Genomic DNA, 12,844 nt, shown 5'->3' with positions numbered 1-12,844 from the left:
TAAGTTCTATAGAACTGCTTTGTGCGTTTTAGCTTGTTGTCCTTCCCCCACAACCGCTGATTAGCACGGTTGGTTACGTACTGTGCGAAAAAAGTTCAACATGCATACAATCCACGCAGTGTGTGTGATGGTGTCACGTGGCATGCAGGTGACCTCTAACCCACACACCAAGGTCTGACTTTCCATGCTTTTAGGTATTGGCCATTGACATTCAAACCAAGAATGTTGTCAAATAAAATATGATAGCACAAAATTCACCATGATTGGCACGCAGTCTCTGTGGCAACTAGACCAAGACCACCGAATCGTTACGCCTGAAAAAAGGCTGGTTTATTCGCCGTCCGCTGACCAGACTCAAACCCAGGTTCTCAGCGCCCAGACACGAGCCATCTGAGGCACCCATCCCCGCCTACCTGCGTCGCGTGGCACTTTCAGATCTCGCTTCTGCGGCCGTCTGGAACACTCTTCCTTCCGACATTAGGAAGCCGCTGGAGCTATGCACTTTTGAATAATCTAGATTGACGAACTCATTTCTTGAGAACCGCTTTATCGGTTTAGTTTCTTGTCCCCCCCACACACCCCGAGTAGCATGGTTGGCTATGTACGGTGCGAAGTGTTTTACTTACATACATTTTGGTATGTGTGAGATTTGTCTTAGAACAGAGGTGAATTACCCACAAATGTGTCACAAGGTACCCTTGATTAAATGTATATCCCAAACCACAAATTAACTCTCGTCTCGTAGACATATACCTAGGCCGTGTGCTATTTATCATTATGCTTGTTCATGCAGAGAAGCCCGACTCACTGCAGGAGGGTCCTGCCATGTTTTTGACGGACAGGGCGATGATTACTCCGCGCATTCCAGGTTAGTAATTAGCGGGTAATTTTTCAACTTTAGATCGTGATGCAGCAGCACACAACCTATTACTCTTGCGAATGACATCGTGGGATCTTTTAATTCCGCTGTGAAGCAGACGGTTCAGTTCGCATTATTGAGGTTAATTCACCTGCAGCATGAACCAGGGCAGCTGCTGGTTTAGAAATGCGAGTCTCTACAACAGCGGCGAACGTGCTACCGTGAGGGCAAGCTCAACGCTGCCTCCTGTTCCAGGCTGTCCTAACACATCTTTGCATTTTTATTGAGATATTAGGACATTATAATTGGTCAGACATGCCAACATAGCGCATTCAATCAAATCAATGATTGGTGTGTTAAAAGCGTATGCAGGTGACACCTTTTTATGCCATGACAAACACACGTATTCATGAATGTAATATACGATTTGTCATTAACGAAGCTTCGTTAATGACAACTTGTGTCAAATAGCCCAACTATACTGGAGGACAGCAAAGTCACTAACTGCTAACCTTCAAATCCAAGACACAAGCATTGGTTTTGCCAATATAGTTTGGAGCACTGTTTGTAATCAGGGCATTTGGGGAAATGGTGTTTGTATTAGATTACCTGAACAAATATGCACAGGCAAACGTTGATGACAACTAGATTGCTAAGGTGCCAAGATAGTCTTATTCACAATCAAGTGGAAGGCCCTGAAGATTTGATGCCCCCTATTCACAACCGCTTATTTAACTACCGTATACCCAGGTATACAGAGAAACATGCGCCTCCTTGGAAAAAAACTGTCAAGTCCTATCTATATATAAATGCCCTATTGCTCACAAATAACAAATGACAAAAACGCTTGCCATAGCTTACCCTGCTTTTTATAGTATTCTTCCCAAGCCTTGCTGTAATCAGGCTGCTGGCTGCTTGGATTCTGCTGACCTGCAATGGCGATCATGCACGCACGCACGCACACGCACTAACAGTGATTCACCGCTAAAGCAGTCGTAACAGCATCGTCATCGCACACGTAACCAGGGGGGTTAACGTTAACTAGGTTAACGTCCCCTTGAAGGTAACGGAGGATTCTGAATACGGCGGAATGGATGAGCTTAAACCGCAAAGCAGACGATCTGCTCGGTTGGGAAGAACTGGGGGGGCAAAGGTGAAGGGAGTTCAAAACCAGAACTGCCAACACTGTGCCCCGATGACCTCATTGTTAGACCGGTCATGGGAGATGGATGGATGGAATAGTCACGGGACAACACACACCTGCCTAAGACTCCTGCACGTGTGTTCACTTGGGAATGGGATTGTTTGCATGGAGCTGTCGCATGCCAATCAATCTTTGACTTTACAAAATAGTGAGGGGATAGGGGAATGGGGGTCTGTCCTGAGACGCGTGGATACGATTTGGCAACCACTGTCGACATGCCTGCACAGTGTGCAGTCTCAGCAGGTGACACTCATCTTAAAGACCCCGGAATGATGATGCGATTTCGTCAAACCCCGACTGGGATTTTAACTAATTTAGTTATAAAATGGCAGCTTACGAGCCAATCAACTGCACTAGATTTTGAACATTATTTCTACCCTACATACATAAACACACACACAAAGGTAACCCAAGAGTCATCGTCATACCAATTTTCTTGTAGTACTCTTCCCATGCCTTGGTGTAATCAGGCTGTCCGTTCTGCCCGCCTGCTGGCTGGCTCGGATCTGCCGTGACACAAACACAGAGGGGTCAAACCTTGACGGGAACCAGATGCAGTGATCAGTTGGCGTGCATGGCAAAGAATGAAGCGCGGGTCTCACCAGTATTACAGAACAGGAGTAGCTGAAGGTACCAATGATGAAGCATTGTTTGCAATGCACCGGCTGATGCACGCACGTACAGAGACTTACAAACAATGCCCTGCCATATGGTTTAAGTGCTGCAGTGGAAGTGTGGAGACGTCCATCCTGTGTGTGAAAAGGTGTCCCCTACAACTGGTGAACATAAAGGCAGATGTACCCGTGCCTGTCGTGTGTATACAGAGGTGAGCTCCACACACTGCGTGTGTGTGCAGGAAATGCCACTAAACTGTCACGCGTGTGTGTAAGTGTATCTACACCCTTCTTGTGTGTGTACACATGGAAGTATACCTACACCTTTCTTGTGTGTGTACAGGGAGGTGTACTCGCACCTGCTGTGTGTGTGCACGTGCGTGCGTACAGGGAGACTCTCTCACCTGCTGTGTGCGCGGGGTTGTGTTGCGTGGGCTGCTGTCCGTAATACTGGGCGTAGTATGCAGCCCAGGCGGCAGAGTTGGGGTCTCCTGACTTACCTACGCGTGTACACACACAGATATTATTATCGTGACTAATTCGGTAAGGAGACATGGCAGATTCCAATCCACCGCTGGGTGAAGGCTTCCCCCATCTCGTGTCAGTTATGAAGGATGTTAGCCCATAACACCACGCTGCTCGGTGTGGGTTGGATAAGAGTATGACTAGAGTGTATTATTGGTGGTAAAAACTCAAGTTTATGCACAGTCCAATCAGCTTGTGAAGAGAATAGAAGGTTTCTAAGTTATTGCGCATTTGAATTTGTGCCTGAACGTCTCTTGGAATGGTAACTTGTTTGCTAAAATTAAGCCAATAGAAAAAAAATGCATTTGAAACTAACAAAGCAGGATGCCTGTATTGAAGTACAAAGAAGGCAATTTGACCAATTAATACAAATAATTAAGAGTTTATAATTCTAAAAACTTTGTATAACTTTGCAGGCATGTTGTATATATGGCAAGTCCTCACGAAACGCGTTTTTGCTGTTAACGACAGTCCTTCTATTTGGGAACACTTTCAGCATATCACGGAATGCGCACCGTTATAAAGCGGTTTCTGAGCTAAAGTAGCTCAACAACGAACTACTTTCTTGAGCTGTGCGGCTGAGCAGTACGATACAGTACGCGGAATGATACAGTACGCGGAACGATACAGTACGCGGAATGATACAGTACGCAGCGTAACCTCATCTCACTTCTTTGTCCTGCCATGGGATGACTGCAGGCTGATTTTAAAGTGAAAACGTGATTCAGTAATGCCACGCTTCACGTAATTTTCGGTTAATGTAGCACTTTTCAGGCACGCATCGACCATTTTAAACGAGGGATTACTGTACAATCTATAGCGAATCACAAAACAGATTCTTGAGGACAGCAGAGCCATGCATATCTTATTACCAACAGACGTCTCAAGGCCAAAATTCCAGTGATTTTATTGCAAACGCCTTGTATAAATTGGGCTAAGTTATACGTAATGGGCCAAATCAGATTTAAGCGCAACACAACATTCATATCAAGAATCAAGCGGGTCTTATAATGCAGCTTAGCAACTGGAACAAAACCTAACACATCTGCCAGGTATTTCGATTTAAGAGGCGCCAGGTCACAAAAATCAAACGGCAATTATTTATCGACATGCAACAAAGGCTGCCAGTCAAAAACACACGTCAAGTTTTACTGATAAACAAGTAAACCCGTAAAAACAAAGTTTTTCACTATAAATCCTTTATATGCGTGGCGGCTAGAGTCTTCTCGTCCTCTGGCTTGAGATGGCTGCCACCTATGGGTCAGATGATTGTCTGCCAGTATTAAGCAATTGGTAATTAAATATTTAATTTGTTTTCCCTAAAAAGTGTAAAATTTAGGGAATTTTTTTTCACGAACATTAATTGTCTCGCACAACGAGTCTGTGTGGAAAATGTCAGCTCGATTGGATCACGGGAAGTGGGTTAAAAAACGACCGAAAGATTTGCACGGTCGTAAGCAAGCAAGCAAGCGAACTTAATATAAAGGATTTAAAAATATATTCGCCTGTGGAGGACGCGGGGATCGATCCCGCGACCTTTGGCATGGGAAGCGAGGGCGCTACCAACTGCGCTACTCCGCCACGGCCTGTGGAGGGGTTACGCTCTGGGCTCTTACACTCTGACGTTCAGCCAAAGCCATGAATGCGTTCTATTTGAATATATGTAAAATACATTTTTTTTGGCTAAAAAGTGTAAAATTTTGGGAATTTTTTTTCACGAACAATAATTGTCTGGCACAACGAGTCTGTGTGGAAAATGTCAGCTCGATTGGATCACGGGAAGTGGGTTAAAAAACGACCGAAAGATTTGCACGGTCCTAAGCAAGCAAGCAAGCACGCAAACTTAATATAAAGGATTTAAATATAAGATGACTTGAAATTTGTCAAGTGTGCCAGAGTGAAGTCACTGGAATGTGACTGCCAGATAATTCAACACCGTGTCAATACAGTGAGGCCACTAGAGTGCAATAATGGCACACTTTACAGAAGTTGTAAAACTTCCGTTCTCATTAACAAAGCTTTAAACGCACATCAGGCACATGCAGACGGGCACACGAGTCTAACGGCTGTTAAAAAGTATTTTGTAATTGAGTCTTCACTTAAGTGAATACCTGGTTGTTGCTGGTTTAGTACCACATCATTATTCCCCAGTACATCTAAACACCAGTGTGTGGGTGGCATGCATACTCGCTCATGCAGCACTACTCACTGGGGTCTTGCGCAGCAGGGTTCTGCTGTGGCTGCTGCTGCTGCTGCTGTTGTTGCTGCTGCTGCCCCTGTGCCCAGGGTTGGTATCCACCGGGCCACCCACCCGCCTGGGGAGCGAAGGCCTGCTGCCCGGGTCCACTGCAGCACGGAGGGGGGTAGGGGGGGTGTTAAGGACGCATGCACCAGTTAAGATCTGGTCTCCAAACACCACACACCAGGGCTGCAACAAAGCATTACTCGTGCATTCAACAACAGTCGGGTGTAATAGTTCACAGACCTTTGTCAATCTACTGCTGGATGACGCTGACCCCCCACTGTGCTGCTATAAATTTCCACGTGATAAGCCACTTCATTGAGCTATCATTTGTGTTAAGGTAGCATCTGAAAAAGAGCTACATAGCTCAGTGGGCCTTACCTTGTAAAATAAACAGTTTGGTTTTAGTTTATATCAAGTCACAGGTTTGTTTGACCATACTTCACCACTCTGGTGAGTGTTGGTTGATGAAGGGGGTGGGAGTGTGCCAGCCACTGGTTCAGTTATCACTTGTTAACTTTCTTAAGTCTAAATTACTGTCCCCCCGATAGGGGGAAAGTCATAAGCCCTCCTTGCGTGATGAAACAGCTTGAGTTTCCACACTGCCTTAGGGGGCCTCAACAACTGCCATGAGCAAAAACACGAATTCAAAAAAACTATGATTCAATTGACATCACTGTCAAACCACTGCTGGATGAACGTCTCTACATCCCGTCTGAGTTGTGGGGTTGGTTTGAGCATACATATTCCACGACACACTGATCAGTGCAGTTTGGTGACATAGGGGAGGAGCCAACACCGGTTGAGATATCACTCCCCCAACGATCTTAGCTGTGGCCGGGAATCGAACTTAGATCGCCGGGTTCATAGTTCAATACAGTAACCCTACGCTTCACCCAACACTCAGCTTTACACAAACGCTGATCAGTCGCTAACAAGATATTTCTGCAATTAGATGGTGTGGTGATGAGGACATGCAACTTACAATAGGAATTTTGGGAGTTCAAATACTGGTCAGAGGTTGACTTTACCCTTGATAAAATAAGAAACGCACGGTGTTTAGGAAGTTAAGCATTCATCCTCTTACAGAGATTGTCTCACATCGCAGTGAAGTTAGATTTCCACCACCAGCTCACTGGAGTGGCAAAGTGTGCTGGCGCACCTTGGTGTTTCACCACTGAAAGCAAGAGCAGTTATGGGAATGGAAGCATACAAAAACTGGCTCAGTGGTCGGTGTTCTGCCTGCTAGTGCCCAGCCACCGACCGCGAGGGTAGCAGAATGAACGCCGCTTACTTTTGGTGAGGAGGGCCTGGGGGTCCCTGTCCATAGGGACCCTGTCCGAAAGGGGCAGGTGCTCCCCCGAAAGCAGAAGGTCCCTGGGTGACACGAGAGCAGCAGCAGGGCAGGTGAGAAGAGGGCATTGGACGAGCAGACGGGAAGCACACAACCATCGCCCCAAAGTTAAGTCGGCTACAACTCTGCACACCTGTTAAACTAGGGCCTCCCACATGTGTTGAGAGAATTAACAACGAGACCGTGCAAGAGTGCCATCAGTAAAGGCACGAGGTCAAAACGAATGTTCAGTGGACCTCTTTAGTTCACAGAAATGTCACGTGGTCATGAGGGCAAGGCCCTGGAGGAGACATCACAGGCCTGTGCCATGTACATCCTTCACCCAACACGGGTAACACTCAACCAAACTCCTTATGTTGAGCTTCGCCTAATCTTCCAGAACTTGTATTTACAAATTTTGACCGTTAAATCTGGTGACCAGGCTGAGACAATTAACTCATGATCCTTTAAAGTAACTTTCATGTTGGGTGGATTTGAATCCAGGACTTGAGTGGTGCTTGCCAAGTGTACAGACACCGACTAAGCATGAAATATAACCCCAAAACCACCAAATCACACCACACAATGTATGCGAGCATATCATCAATGATATGCTCACATGCTGGCCACCTTAGTCTCAAAAAGCAATGGGAGCTCATGCTTTTAGCAGTGCGGGCCCTTACCCCAAGCCCCATCTTCTCATCCATTAGGTGCCTCGCGTGGTCCACTTGCTGCGGCGAGCCCCGGATGAGGAAGATGCGGATGTTGGGGTCGGTGTTGGGGGGAGGATTCCTCTGCAGCTCCACCCGTGCGCCCGATGTCTGGCTGATGTGCTTGATGGTCTCCCCGCCTGGCACGATGAGTACAAGGGTCGCACAGGTTACATGAGGATCAGATGCGGTCCAACAGGTGCCTGGATTATTCTGATCACAACGAGGACCTAGCTGGATTTTGTATTATGAGAATAATTACTCGAGAAAGTGTTGTGAATAATAAAGTGACCCGACCGACCAATGGACAAACGAAGGTACGTAATGTATAGATTCACACGCTGGAGTCAGGCTGCACTAGCATGGGATATATCCCACGATGTGCACTGAACTGCGGCGTGTCGTGCCCACCCTTGCCAATGATGATGCCACACTTCTCCGCGGGCACGGTGTAGGTGATTTGGTCCTGCATTCCTCCCGGAGGCCCTGGGCTCCAGTCCCCGAAGCCCCGCCCACGGCCACCCCTCCCTCGTGGTCCCATGCCGCCAGGGGGTCCTTCGCGCTGTAAGCAAACACAGACGGGCAACGTGCCAATGAGTACACGTACGTATGGCAGAAAATGCAAAAAAAATCCCCAGCACACGAGAGGATAGTGTGGTTAACAACATTGTCCAGGCTGCCTTTGGTAATACACATATATGGCTACGAACAGCTAGGGGAGGACCAAGTTTGTTATCAATTGCCATTGAAATTAGTAGTAGCCGAGAATCAAGACCCGGGTTACCAGATTCATGGCGCAGTGCGCTGACCAATTTGCCAACGTTCTCAATAAACTTACACTCACACACAGCCCATGAAAACACGCACACAAACTCAAGTGCGCATCCCAACCATGCGTTCACGCAAAACGCGCAAGGATATAAAGACACGCAACCAGCTATGATCACATGCAGACAAACTATACATGCAGGTATGTACCACAAATATGCAGGTATGTACCACAAATATAAGCAGAGACCGAAACACACACAGACCACAAGTACAAATACAGTACATCAATTAAAAAATATTTATCGCTGCGAGTGTACCCTCTTAACTTTGCTCCACACTTATTTATTTAATTCGGGTCACCCTTGTCAAACTCAATTTGCTCAGCGCCTCCTGCCCCATGTGAAACAAAAGGTTACCACCAAGTGAACCAGAAGCATGTCCCACTGTAAAACCGGGTGGCTTGAATTTAAATGAGTTACGCACACTGGTTGCAGGGTTTGCCAAACTCCAGTTGTCGGAACCCACCAGGCTAAGTTTTTTCACATTCACCAATTTACCCCCATTTCAAATAAACATCTAATTCAAATTAAGATTGAGATCTCAATGCGTGTGTGTACACATGTCCCACGTGACTCAAGACAGCATTAATTCCTTGGGGCGTATTTAATAATCATGCGGGGCGTTTGCAGCATGTAATTACTTAATTTGTATTTGAAGGGCAGTAAATTGGTAAACCCAGAAAGACACGAGCGTGGTAGATTGTGAAGACTGGAGTTTGGGAAACGCTGCACTCATGCCTGGGCTGAGTTTTAGTTGTCGGCGTTGCATGCGTTCACTTATCACAGGGACTGAGTCGGAGAAACGTGTTTAATCGCTCTAAGCATCTTGTTAAATGGGGGAACACGTTCTATACGCTTGGGCATAACTTGGCCACGTGTGCATCAGTTAAAATATGCATGGGCCGTTCATATTTGCATACAGCTCTAAACCGGCGCGAGAAAATTTACACGATTAAGATGGAGGCCAAGATAAAGTGGTACCACATTCTCCAAATTTTAAGGTGCACTTTTTTCTCCTGGATTTTAAACAATAGTTTTTGGTGCATGTTATAATATTGCTAGACGTGTGTGCATGTGTTGTGACCAGATTTTCATAACTATGGACACATGGGTCACAAAAAGTTAGCACGTAAGAGCCGAAAACACATTGGTGAGCTATGTACACAATATTCCCGCGTTAGTCATCAACTTGCTATTTGTGATTTTGGCTATCTGCGAATCAGAGGTATCGGGGAAGGACAACAAACTATCATCAGTGCTCAATGAGCTGGAGAATCGAAAAGAACTTCCCCAACATCTGGTCTCTACACATTTAAAAGAGCACCACCCCCCCCCCAGTGGCAGCTCGCCCTGTGGGCACAAGGTGTCCCGGCACCCGGCCTGAAAACAGCCATTAATAGAGCAATTTGCGGGCAAATTTCAAATCTGACAAGTGTGGACAGGTGAGTGAATTGTGCGTTGATGTGCATGCGCAAAAACGAGCGAGCATGTGCAGTGGCCGTACCCCTTCCATCTGCATGCCATTGATGAGCTCGATAATCATCATGGCGGCTCGCTGGCAGTTCTCCGGGACGCCCATGATCTGAGCCATGCGCTCTGGCCCACTGCCGTCATCTGCGGAGCCCCGGGGGGGGGGGGGAGGGGGAAGACAGGCACGTTGACGAAACCACTCGCTCTATAGATCCAACGGTGAAGGTTAAACCTTCATACAACGTGACATTTATATGTCACGTTGGCGAAGGTTAAACCTTGGCCAAAGGAATGTATAATTACTGTAGGAATGTACAATTCTTACCACTAGATCAGGATCGATAACAAGAGTCTGCAATGCCCAAAGTTTACTCTGAGTGGCACACCCGAAACATTTCTGTTACGGCTTTAAAAACGTTAAAAGCTGCAGGCGAATGCTTCTTATATATCAATAAATCCTCATGCATGATCTTATCCCCCATTTCAACACAGATGAGGAATTGTTCATCACGTATCATCTGGCTGGACACGTATGTTTTGTGCCTGGTTGTTGCCCATTCAAGCACTATATAGACACGACCAGTCCTATAGCATGATACCTGGGTCTGCCCCGTGACCTCCTGCCAACGGCCGTTCGACACTTCATGTGCCCTTAACGTGCACCTGGCCTGGTGCAAGTGCCATGGTGACGTCACCACCACTTAGTGGCGAATGACGGTTGCTGTTGTTGACGAGGCCCGAGTAGGATTAACTGCCGTGTACCCCATTTTCCCGTGTTTCTGTAAACCCAAGATTGAGCGCATTCCAGGTGAATTGGTCATCGGCCACAACACAAACGTGCCACACCCTGAGCAAAGAGACTCACACCACCTACAACATTAAAGCAAACTGGCTAGCATAGATTCCACCAACACATCCCAATGACAAAGATCCCCGTAATCGCTGTGACAGACTGGTTGTGGAAAGCGCCGTTAGTTAGCACCTAATAAGGCCGGCACAGCACACGTGCAGGCTGGGTGGCTGACACCACGCCCGGTCCCATTTGTCTCATCAATAATGGTGTTTACACATCACACCAGGTACTCATGCAAGGGGCTGCGAGGACCTACAGGTGACCCAGGACGATTTCAAATATTTGTCACCGTTATTGGTCACGAGAGTGAATCAAACCTGGGTCGTCGGGTTCGTAACGCAGTGCACCAACAAATGGATGAACATTCCCCACAACAGGGCACCAGGGGGAGGTACTTACCAGGCTGAAACTGTATGCGGACTCCAGCCTCGTTCTGCAGCTTCTTGATCATGTCCCCACTTCGGCCGATAACCACGCCCACCGCAAATCGAGGCACAGCGATCTGCATGCACGCACGCACAAAGCCACAGACCAAGTCTTCCTGTTAAAGCCTTGAGATAGCTGGGGCAGCATATTGTGTCAGCTAGAAACTGGATAACAGAGTAAAGGACTGTACAAAAGTACCGAGCCTGGATTTGACTATGGGGGTGGGAGGCGGAGTTAGCAGTTGGATGGCCAGGGATAATTAGACTTTGCAGCCAGCAAAGGAGGATGAACGACCTCCCACCGAACCAAGATTGAAGGAACGGATGGTAATGCCATATGGAAGACTCCTGAGTAGGAGTGGCAAGCAATCTTAATAGTTCGTCCACAATGATATCGCAAACCAGCGCAAGCATCTCAAGTGCTGAGAAGACATGGCTGAATTTACAAGTACTTATGAGAACCATATGGAAAAAAACCCAGATTTCTCAAGTACAATGAGATCAGCTTCTAAACCTTGCCCATCTACGCAAGATGAAGGAACGAAGTTTGGCTCACCTTGACAGACTCGCGGCCTCCCGTCCGGCCTGCAAACTCCCCGAACCTCTCGCGGTGGTCCTCCTTCCTGAGGAACTCGATGACCATCTCCTTGGCTTGCTGCAGAGACACGTACGCACGCACACCCTCAAGTACATGTGCACAAAAGGGCTCACGGACGCACCAACCCAATGTGACGTCGCCGATATAAGCGAGACAACACGGCAGCAGTGCCCCACCGGGCGATGCGGTGGGCAGGCGAGCGAACCAGCCCCCCTCCCCGCCCCCCCCCCTTAAGTTACACGGCTCAAGCCCATACACGTACGTGGAGCCCTTCTCTATCAATCCACGCACGCCTCCCCACACGTTGCGGATCAGGAGGTTGATATGATCGTACTTCGCTATTTGATCGTACTACGCCACACTGGTCATCGCGAGTTGGTGTCGGGGAATAGACGTTGGTAGGGGCGGTGCATTTGAGAACAGTAAAACAATGCATTTCGCTGCTGCACTGCTCTCTGCTGCCCACAAGATAGTCACACAGCCTATAACAAATGTTGTGTAGAATGGTTGCGAAGCCAAGCACAATCTAGGCTCGACCTTGCTAGGATTTGTAGATCCTAAGAGGTTGGCTGCATTACGGGCAATTTGGTCATAGACCAGGCTGTATGGGGTCCATCGAATGAGTACCACTTCGTGGGACGTCAAGTGGTTAACCCCTATGGAGGGAATTCTTCCTGACAAACGGATAAGGGGCAGTGGCCACTTGTGCTTCAAGATGCATGTTTAGCATAATTGGCTAAATTGCAGCTAGAAGTAGCAATGGCATAAACGAAACTAAGGTTATCGATTAAATCTCACCTGAAGAAACAGCCGTTTAGAATTAACAGGTTAAAAATTAACTCATTAAAAAGTGGGTGGGACAAAATTACAAGCAAGCAGAATTCATCTTAGCCCGAACAGTTTTTTTGCTTTAACCAATTACCGAGCTTTTGGGAGGTAGCCTGCCCTGCTGCAGTGGCGGCACACCGACCTGGACTTTGTAAGGGTCGCCGGTGATGCGGAGAGGTTTATCCACGCCTGAGTTCTGCCGGTTGTCCTGGATCATGACCATCTTGACACCAGCACGGTCCTGATACATACAAGTGGGTGCGCGCATGCACACACACACAATCACGTATTAGGCATTTATTACTCCGCTTGTTTACCCAAGGGAAGTCTTAATACCACTGGGCAAAAGGAAA

The 12,844-nt window shown here is 47.4% G+C and overlaps 1 protein-coding gene across 8 annotated transcripts in view; it reads right to left on the bottom strand.

Moving 5' to 3' along the window:
* LOC144933184 (far upstream element-binding protein 3-like) overlaps window positions 1-12,844 on the bottom strand; it is a 41,786-nt gene that overhangs the window by 8,040 nt on the left and 20,902 nt on the right. For 2 of the 8 annotated variants that reach the window (XM_078857805.1, XM_078857803.1), the window contains exons 9-19: window positions 12,586-12,732; window positions 11,622-11,720; window positions 11,040-11,142; window positions 9,822-9,931; window positions 7,899-8,049; window positions 7,461-7,627; window positions 6,739-6,821; window positions 5,412-5,548; window positions 3,082-3,177; window positions 2,492-2,569; window positions 1,721-1,789 (exon numbers count right to left, since the gene is read on the bottom strand). In XM_078857805.1, the coding sequence (XP_078713931.1) occupies window positions 1,721-1,789; window positions 2,492-2,569; window positions 3,082-3,177; window positions 5,412-5,548; window positions 6,739-6,821; window positions 7,461-7,627; window positions 7,899-8,049; window positions 9,822-9,931; window positions 11,040-11,142; window positions 11,622-11,720; window positions 12,586-12,732 (1,240 nt within the window). The remainder of the gene's footprint in view (window positions 1-1,720; window positions 1,790-2,491; window positions 2,570-3,081; window positions 3,178-5,411; window positions 5,549-6,738; window positions 6,822-7,460; window positions 7,628-7,898; window positions 8,050-9,821; window positions 9,932-11,039; window positions 11,143-11,621; window positions 11,721-12,585; window positions 12,733-12,844) is intronic. The other 6 variants (XM_078857807.1, XM_078857806.1, XM_078857804.1 and 3 more) reach the window with 5 other exon arrangements.

This window comes from Lampetra fluviatilis, chromosome 6, assembly GCF_964198595.1.
Source record: "Lampetra fluviatilis chromosome 6, kcLamFluv1.1, whole genome shotgun sequence".
NCBI classification, from domain to species: Eukaryota; Metazoa; Chordata; class Hyperoartia; order Petromyzontiformes; family Petromyzontidae; genus Lampetra; species Lampetra fluviatilis.
Note: the sequence above shows the minus strand (reverse complement) of the source record. Positions and strands in the feature narration are given on the sequence as shown.